At 39.3% G+C, this 9,547-nt stretch overlaps 1 protein-coding gene across 2 annotated transcripts; it reads right to left on the reverse strand.

Annotated features, from left to right (window-relative positions):
• Nucleotides 1-3,537: 3,537 nt before the first annotated feature.
• Nucleotides 3,538-9,346, reverse strand: LOC108113354 (kalirin). 2 transcript variants are annotated; one of them, XM_017223917.1, is made up of 7 exons: nt 8,917-9,346; nt 7,994-8,125; nt 7,573-7,906; nt 4,510-4,596; nt 4,343-4,447; nt 4,155-4,286; nt 3,538-4,091 (listed from the first exon to the last, which is right to left on the reverse strand). In XM_017223917.1, the coding sequence occupies exons 1-7, from the start codon at nt 9,204-9,206 to the stop codon at nt 3,639-3,641; spliced, it is 1,533 nt and encodes a 510-aa protein (XP_017079406.1). In that variant the 5' UTR covers nt 9,207-9,346; the 3' UTR covers nt 3,538-3,638. The 2 variants fall into 2 exon arrangements, with proteins under 2 accessions (XP_017079406.1, XP_017079407.1); XM_017223918.1 differs by lacking the exon at nt 7,994-8,125.
• Nucleotides 9,347-9,547: the final 201 nt, after the last annotated feature.

Consider the following 9,547-nt stretch of genomic DNA (forward strand, 5'->3'; position numbering starts at 1 on the left):
GTCAGGTGCGCCAACGATGGGCGATTTATTTGCGTCAGTTGGCCAGGTTGACATTTTCAAGGTGTTGTTGCGACTTGTTGTCCTGGCTGCTAACTGAAATGTCATTCAGCCAGGAGTCACCATTTCTCGTTTCAATTACACCCAGAGAAAAGTATCCTTGACCTCTTTGGACTATATCATTAGGAGTAACATTAACCAATAACCACAAGTTCAAATCAAATGAGGTTTTTATTTCCTGGATTTGGTAATCCAACTTTTTCCCAGTGCCAGGTTATTATGCCATTAGGGGTTTCAGGGGGTTAACACATTTTACACCGCATTTAACCCAAAACATGCCACTTAACGGAGGGCATTTATCAATGCAGGAGTGGGTATTTCCCTAGCCATACGTGATTCGGCGCCCCCGCATTATCAGCCATCATCAGGAAGCAACCTCATCCTTAAACGTGCTTGAAACCACCCATCACCATCCCAAAAATTTCCCATTCACCAACACACACATGACGCTGCACTCTGTGCGATTATCGAGCGTTTCCGTTTCCGCCGCTCGGCTCGTTCTGTGGCTTTAGGCCATGCCCCGAAAATTACATGCCTTTGTTTTTTATCTAATGCCAGGCGTTGGCATTAGGCCTTCTAACCCGGGGTCTTAAGGGTGCTCTCCCCACTCCTCCTGCCTATTTTGCGAAACGTGTCCTGGAACTCTCCTCGGAATTCAGATGCGCAATTCGATCTTTTATCAGTTGTCATCGTCGGCAAATTCACACATTCGCATGGGCATTTGTCGCTCTGCTTGATTTGTGCCACCATAACCGGCACAGTGGTATGGATTTTACTTTGAGCGCGTAAAAAAAATCTATCAATGATATATTTAAATAATTTCCAGCATTTTCCCTTCTCTGATACCTTCATTTACCAAATAGCTTTTAGATTTCTTTTACGAATCAATCTGCATATCCCATAACTTTTTTATCCCACTGTAAACCCAACCGATTACTCCAACTCCCCAAACCGAGTAGCACATTGTTTCACGTGCCATTTCGCAGCTGAAATTTGAACTTTTTCAAGCACCCGGAGCAAAAGAACTAAACGAATTCACAAATCCAGAGACGAGGCGGCAAATGTTGGACGGATGGATGAAGATGTGTGCTAGATGCGTGCCTAAGTGTTGTGTTGCATTTACATTGGATGGCCATACGATTGTGGATTGAGATGGGGGAGATAAAGGTTGGGATATCGTGGGATATACTCGTATATATGTATATATATAGTCGATGGATTTTGGGGGACAACAACTGGCGTTGAGGCGTGAATTGGATACGCACAAATCCAATGGAGCTGTGGATGAGTCCGTGTGTGTGGGGGGCATATTAAGGAAAAAATTAGCAACAGTTGTGGCAAGGAATCTGTATATATATGTATATGCTAGAGAATATGTCAAGTTAATTTAATGTAGCATGAAAGGCGGCGGGGGTGGTATCTCCCAGTGCCATCTGTGGCACTCCAGCCATCATGTGTTGCCCGCCTACGTGCAATAATTTGTGCAATTACTTGGCACATTTGTTCGACATCCTTCCAGTCCTGCGACGTGCCTCGGGAAAAAAATTCAAATAAATTATGCCCCGTGGCATTCTCCAATTCTATTGCCAAATTCTTCTTTTTCTACACATTTTCCTATTTTTTTTGGCGTTCGAAATTATGCATTTAGTTTAAAAAACATGTGGAGCGTGTAGAGCAAACTACGTGAGGGGCATAGACAAAAAAAATTAAAAGACGCTCGAAAGCCAATGGCCCAGAAAAAAATATTGAAAGAGATGAGACGATGAGAAGATCCTTTCGTTGTCTATGGGTAAAATTTTGTAATTTTTCAGCTCTGCGAGTTTTTGGCTCATAAAAATGTCAAATCGTTTACATACACGTCACTTTTGTGACAACTACTTGACAGACATTAATACACTTAAGCTGCCTGGTAAGAACACGGGCATTATCCTTTAGCCAGCTTCCTTGCTGGTACATCCTTTATCCCTTGAGCAAACGACAAGCGGATGCGATGGCGGCATGCCAACATAAATGACATAATATAATAAACCAACAGCGAGCACCAAACCAACACAAAATGAGCACATATACTTGTATGTATGTATGCCAGGACGAGAGATAGGAAAATAGCAACCAAAATTTGCTTAGACAGCAACTCATATGAAGGCAAATTTCCACCCATCCCGCAGCCAGATGTCAAGGGAGTCGCGTTTTATTTTTTGTGCCCTTTTAACAAATTGCTTTTGTGCAAATTTTGTCACATCCCAAGCACAAACACCAATACACTCCTCCACTCCTCCTCAGCCCACATAGCCAAGGACATGAAAATAAAGCCAGATGGGACACCCTGCGCCCCCTCGTATCCTGCTTAACTTCATTAGTGCATTTTTGGTTTTTATTTTATATCCTTGCCGGCTCTTTGATGTTGCAACAAACTTTGCAGGGCAGATTTTCTTTTTACTGTATGTAGAAGAGTTTTTGACCATCGCTTGACCGGATAATCAGGCCATGTAATGTGGGAAATCAGTTTTTGATTTGATTTCAATCGAAGGCTGTCATACAGTGGTTGTGAAGAGCAGAAATATGTGATTTTAACTTGACATTTTTCTGCCGGTTTATGGGGTGTCTTTTGGGGTAAGTGATTAAAATGTATTGCATACTTTCCGGATGTAATCGAAATATAAATGTATAAAGTAAGTAGACTTTTAAGACATAAATTCATTAGAATTTTTACACTATCGCTTTAATAAAAATTTTATAAAAAAAATTGTTCTTCATTTATATTTTTCTAAACACATATAAACACATTTTTGTGTTATCTTTGGGCTGAATAATTCGCTAACCGCAATATAATGATTAACAATAAATTGACATCATTTTACTGAGTGATGTCAGAACCTCCTTGGAGTTAAGTAAACAAATCTGTAAAATAAATTTAGTCCTATATTTTTATAGCTACATTTCACTAAGTAGTTGAATTCAATTAATAATTTCATAATATTCAGCAATTTATTTTTTTTTTAAGTTATTTTCATAGAATATCAACTTTTTGAGTAATAACTTTCTTCGAAACTTTCTCTTATTCCATTTTAAATTTAATTGTTGAAAACTCCATCACATCTTATAACCAAACAAACTGGTTTTTAACACACTCCCTGAAGCCATCAGTTCATATTCACATCCTTGGCCATGGTTCATTACATTCCCGTAGACCGTGACTTGGCTTCCTACAACGTTCCGTCATAAATTCTAAATAAATAGATTTGTCATAAATTTTTCGGTGGCTGCCACACACACTGTACGCTGTACACACTAAGCGCTAAGTATGTGTGTGCTGTTGGCGAAAAAGATGAAGAGCTATTTACATTTTGCTGCAAGGACAACGACAAGACAAGGCATTTGGCCACTGCAAAGGCAATTTATCATGAATATTTGTCAGGCGACTGCAGCAAGCTTATTTCACGCTCGGACAAGCATCGAGGACAAGAAACGGAACAGGACTACGAAATAACTTAGCTTTATTCTTAGATATCTACGATCTTGAGTTGTGAGTGGATGGGGAATAGGACATGGTTTTTATGTGCTGTTGAGGTGGGGACTATCTACAAGTACTGCCATATCAGCCAGATGGCCAAAATGACTCCAAGAACCAGATCCATGGGCAGGCTAAAAGTGTTCCTTCTGGCATGTTCATGCCGCGCGATCTCAATGATCTTGTGGGTGGCCAAGAGCCATTGTTTCACCACCGCAGCCTCTGCAGCCACGAAGGCGTACTCCTCTCGTTTCGAACTGCCATTGGAACCTCCTTCCTGCTGTTTCACCAGCATGTTGATAGTCTTATTGGCATTGGATGAGGCAGAATCCAAGGGCCTCTGCAGCTCAACATTCTCCCAGTTGTAGTGCTGCCGGTAGGCCAGCCTCTTCTTCCGCACTTCCGTGCATACGAGACTCCGCTCGAACAGGAACACCTTGGAGCGGTACTTCTTCCGGGTGGGAAGATGCTGGGCATCGAACTCCGTTGAACGGCGGAAGTTACCCAACTGTAGGAGGTCCAACTGTAGGAGAAGAAAGAAGAGCTTGAGTATAGTTTTTCAAAACAAAATTCAAGGATTACCCACCTCGTTTAGCTCCTCGATGTTGGGTATCTCCTCGGCCTGATTGACCACATCCAGAGCCCGCCGCATTCGCGTCTCCAATTTGCAAACGGCAGTCAGCACTGGCTTGCAACTAATTCCACTTTTGTAGAATTCCTGAAATAAGCAAAATATTAAGAAATATTTCTAAACCTTCGAAAATAATATCCCACCGATATGAATTGCTGCAGGAGCAAAGGATATCTGGTCAGTCTTTGAATGGGCTGAACTAGGAAGCTGTCGATGCCCAGCTTGTCTTTTATAGAGGTTTGATACGTCTAAAAGGGAATTTAAATATTTCAATTGCTTTATTTATAATAGTTTAAAGGAGATAACTCACCTGCAACCACAATCGATTATCTTGACGCAGTTGCATTGACGTTTTCTTGCCGATGGTGAAGCTAACATAGCAGTAGAAGCGATTTTTCTGAAAATGAAAGAAACCTTTTTAACCTCACCGAGTCTTAGAAAAACCTTTGTGTCTGAGCCATGTGCTTTTACCTCACATTTGGCACATCGTTGATATATATACTATGGGACTATACAAACACATGCGAAGTCTGCCTGGTGGCGAAATCATAATTTCTTAAATATTTAAGTCACGTAACTACAGAGCTGTGGTGAAGCCTTGGCAAAAGCCAGAGCGCAAAATTTGGAATTCCTGTTGCTAACTGTGGCCAATGCCAATGCAAATGTTTTCCCAAAAAGAAAAAAACCCAAAACTAGTGCAAACTGCAAAGGAAAATTGCTTGTCTAACGATTTCCTTTCCATTTTAATTTCATTAGCTTCGCCTGGCTGGCCGAATCAGAGCTCGAAATTCTGCATCTAGATGATATGATAATCATCTCTCTGCGGGTCTAAGCCATAATATTTCCCTTTCCATCGACTGGCACTGGGTTTTGCATGTCTAATTCGATTTAGCCGGACAAATGACTGCCTTAAACAATTGTCGCCTCGTCTGGCGGGCAAAAAGGTGACAATGTATATATATATATATATATATATATAGATTTTTGCATATTGCAAAATATTCTTTGGGTGGGCGTGTATTTTATTAGCATTAAATTCCTATCTCCGGTGCATTCCACCTAATTTAGTAATTTGTTTCTGTGTTGCGGTTAAAGTATGAAAAAAAAGTGTGATCTATTTTTAAGGTTTACGGTCTTAAGTCAGAAGGAAGTGTCAGCGGGGTTAATAGGGGATGGATTTTATGGGCTTTTATTTTAAAACGATTGCTGGCATATACAAATTATAGCCATCAAAGCGGTTGCCCATATGCACAGCTGTGTTCAAGATATTAGTATTAAAGTAAGAAAACTGAAAAACAGATGAATCACCTTTTTAAGTTTGTTCAAAACATCTAAAATAATATTAAAAAGAGAAACTTTTTGCAAACTTACAAAACAAAACACTAAACGAACATTTCTAAAAGCATTTCATTTAATGAGTTTGCTTTTAAAGAAATCAAAAAAAATTTTGTGTTAGTTCTGGAAGCATTATTATTTTCATGAACACAGCTGTGTAAATACAATTTATGGCCGCCAGAGGCTTCCCCATCAATACAATCTTCGTTTGTTTATTTCGTGGCAAAAATATTCTACGTTTTTGATCGCCAAATCGATTGCATCAATCTGAAAATCCCCCCCCCACCATCCCACTTAGAGCACTCAAAAATCCATCCGAATGTGGAAAAAAACTTTTAATTGATTTTGATTCGATTTGATGGTGAGAAGTCTGATCGACACGCTTGTCACTTTGCGATGTTCTTGGCCATTTAAAGCCGATTAATAAATGAAGGCAACTCTATTTATGGTAAGTTCTTTTGTCATTTGTGGGTTCTAGAGACCAAAAAACTATTCAAAATCTCTAGCTGGACAAGGTCTAACATTAATCATTAGTAGGCCTATCAAGCAGTCAAACATCAATTGATGTCAGAACTAATCGATTTGGCAATTGTTTGTGAAAAGCCTCATTAATTTGGCAAAGACGACGAGTCTGAGAGGAAATTCATAACATAAGTATATATTTATCAACAAGTTGGTGTGCTCGTCTTTCGGTGTTTATACAGCATGCTGCCAAGATTGAGCAGGGAAAAAGTTGAGAAAAATTTTAGAAAATATGTATAAACAAATCGCAATGATTTTAATGATATATTTAGCGAATTTTCCGCCTGCCTCTCTGGTCCTGTGAGTCAGAAATGTTTGTTTGGTTTTGTGTATGAAAAAAAAAAGAAAGAATATTGGTTTTGCGGGACAAGAACAAGATAAACATAAATCAGATCCCAGGGGCTTAGCATGTTTGTCGAAAATTAAGATGGCAAATCCTTGGGGAAGCTCAACAAGAATGTTACCTGCTTTGGAAACAAGTTTCTTTGAATTTCTGAACTCACTGATAATTTTTTTTGGGATTTCTTGGAACTTAAAAATGACATAAGAAAGCATTTCGACTGCTGAAGAATTCCACAGGCCTCCGACAATTTCAATTTAAATTGATCATTTGCGTTGTCAACACTCGGCTCTATACATGGCCACATGTCCGCTCTCTAGTGGCCCGAAAATCATTCCGAAATGAGTACTTTTTAACGAGATGATTTGGGGATTTCTATAGCTATATCTGAATGGTACGAGTGTGTATGAACGCCAAGCCCCAGAGGCAAGCAATTGTCAGCGATGACGTCAGTTGCCGGCAAATTGGAACCCCAACCCAGACATTAAATACAAAATAAAGTCTGTTTGCCCTAACAATTTCTAACTGATTTTCGTAACTGAGTGCGAGCTTTTTTGCCTTTGTGTTGATTTCATTTTTATTACTATTATGGCGTTCTGCTGATTACTTCAGTCTTATCAGGGGAGAGGGACTTCACTAAGCCATCCCATTCGTCATTCTGCAAATGATCTGGGATAAATATTTTTCTTGTGAAAACCATTTAATTTATATGCCACACGCATATGAATGATTTTCGGTGACACACTTGTTGCGAGGTGTGATCAAAAATATTATACAACAAAAATTAAATAATAAACACAATCATTAATTGAAATTCTCGCAGAGTTTGCATAACCCAGATTGAGACTTCATTTGCATTAAGCCACGAGACTCTGTCTAAAAATAATAAAAATAAAAACAGCTCAACAAAGCAAAAAAAGAGACACCAAAGGCAGGTGTCAAGTGGGTTCAAAAAAATGTCGAGAGAAAAAAAAGCCACTCTCTTAGCCACTTTGTTAGGTGTAAATATTTGAGGTTTAAATTAGGCACTTCGAGTGCCTACGGAAGACAAAAGAATTTTGATAGATGAGCTGTCGGAACCTGTCGAACGGCTACTTGGCTAAACGACACCAGTTTGGCTAATGGATCCCACACAATCTCCCTACCTTTATATTAATATATACCCCTCTAACTCACCTCGAAGTGTACGGCAAACTCATCGAATAGACCTTTGAGATCCCGCTGATTTCGCAGCATGAGTGGTAGTATTTCCTTTTCATGAAGTTCCAGAATCTCTTCGATATTTCCCAGCAGCAATTTCTGTTTCTCTTCGCCACTCAAACCCTCTGGCACATCCTCTTCATCCTTAAGTTTTCCATAGTTCACCATTCCCTTCTTCAGGTTATTCACATAGTTCACCTCCGTTTGAATGAGCTCATCTATTATGAAACTTATTTTCTTAGAGGCATAGATCTCGGTTTGATCGCAGGGAAACAGATTCTCCAAAGACAATGTATCCTCATCCTCGTGACTGCGGGGAGGCGGATGATCATAAGTTAATTACCAAAACAATTACCAATAATCTGCTAATAAGGATGGCTATGATCTTTGTACTTACTACTCATCGGTCAGGGTCTCGAAACTGAGCGTGTGCGAAGGGAAAGAGTGGAAGCCATTGTGTGTTCGGTATGTTGGGGATGAGTTCGTTGCATTTGCTGAACAGGTGTTGATGGAGCTCAATGAGATGCCGCTGGAAACAGAACAGTAACGAGAACACGAGAACAACAAGCCGTGAATGGAAAACACTTGAAAATGTGGTGGGTATAAGGGGTATAAAAATATGGAAATACAAAATTAAATATACAAATAAACTTCTCCTTAACAGAAATCTCTAGAAGCTTTAAAGTGTGAGATTCAGTGGAGTTTTGAGAGCTTTTTACTTAATTTTCAGTTGCAAGTTAGCTTGAAGACAAGTTAAAGTTTTTGATTTGCTTAGAAAATGGAAATTCCAGTATAATAATTTACAAAATTTATAGATTATTTTTGTTACTTATCGTCGTTGTTGCATAAAAATAGTCGCAACTTTGTACTACAAAGCTTAGATACCAACTGAAAACAGCATGATTAACCAAAAAGAAACCCCCTTTATGACTTAGATAACCCATTTCCTTTGTAAAACACTTTAATGAGTGCAATCTTGGAACAACTTCCTTCCTGGCTTCCAAAACCAAAACCTTTATGATCAAAATGACTTGTCTTATCTTTAATCAGTCGTGCGAATTAACTTGGTACCATGTTTATAATGCATGTCATGAACTTAGACACTCCCCGACAGCAATTACCGTGAGAAGGCTTAAAAATAAACGGGGCGTATGTGTTATCTTATCACGTATACGCACTGTGAGTGTTGTAAAACAAGCCAAAGGTCGGGCATTCAATAATGTACATTAAATTCGATGGAAAGACCGCAAACAACTGGCAGATGTAGAGGTACGTTCAAACACAGGATGGGTAAACAATGGGTTAATGCTTAGCCCCTACCTATCATTGTCCAGCAGAGATATTTGCTTTTCCAACTTGCCGTTGGCCGATATCGGTGTTTTCGGTGAAGAAGGAGTGGTGGAAACGGGTGAACTGGATGACTGAGACTCCAGTATCGGAAATTCTTTCACGGCGGCTTTGTCGACCACATCGATTGACTTGCCATTATCGGGATTATCGTCTAGTATTTTCAAATAAACATTCAGCACTTGCACTAGAAATATCACAAGAAATGTCACCACCGACGTAATCAAATCGAACCAATTTAAGGTGATCATTGTTAACTCCATATTGGTTGATTTCGTTATTTTATTTTCTTGCACAGCTTTCTATAGACTCAACCACCAACGAATTCGACGCATATCGATGGCAAAAACTTGTACTAAATATGGCAAAAAATATTCCGAAACCGATCCGCAGCGAATCAAAGGCAAAACTCGACTGAGCAAAATTTGCGCTGAGCATTTGCAAAGCCTAAAAAAAAGCTCAAAAGCTTTATATGATCATTCTCTTTGCCTTCCATCGATTCTCTTTGTTATGAAAAGCTATAGCTGACCACGCGCCTTCATATTTTGTTTGTAAACATCATCAAAAGCAAATTTGAAACTGTGAAAACCATTCCGATGTCTGG

This window comes from Drosophila eugracilis, unplaced genomic scaffold (genome assembly GCF_018153835.1).
Source record: "Drosophila eugracilis isolate 14026-0451.02 unplaced genomic scaffold, ASM1815383v1 contig_90, whole genome shotgun sequence".
In the NCBI taxonomy this organism is placed as follows: domain Eukaryota; kingdom Metazoa; phylum Arthropoda; class Insecta; order Diptera; family Drosophilidae; genus Drosophila; species Drosophila eugracilis.

Excerpts from the sequence above, each read along its gene's own strand:
- LOC108113354 (XM_017223917.1), bottom strand. The coding sequence starts at position 9,206 with ATGGAGTTAACAATGATCACCTTAAATTGGTTCGATTTGATTACGTCG. Across the intron at positions 4,597-7,572 it reads AGTTTGCCGTACACTTCGAG|AAAAATCGCTTCTACTGCTA; the intron begins GTGAGTTAGAGG and ends TTTCATTTTCAG. Across the intron at positions 4,287-4,342 it reads TCCTGCAGCAATTCATATCG|GAATTCTACAAAAGTGGAAT; the intron begins GTGGGATATTAT and ends TGCTTATTTCAG.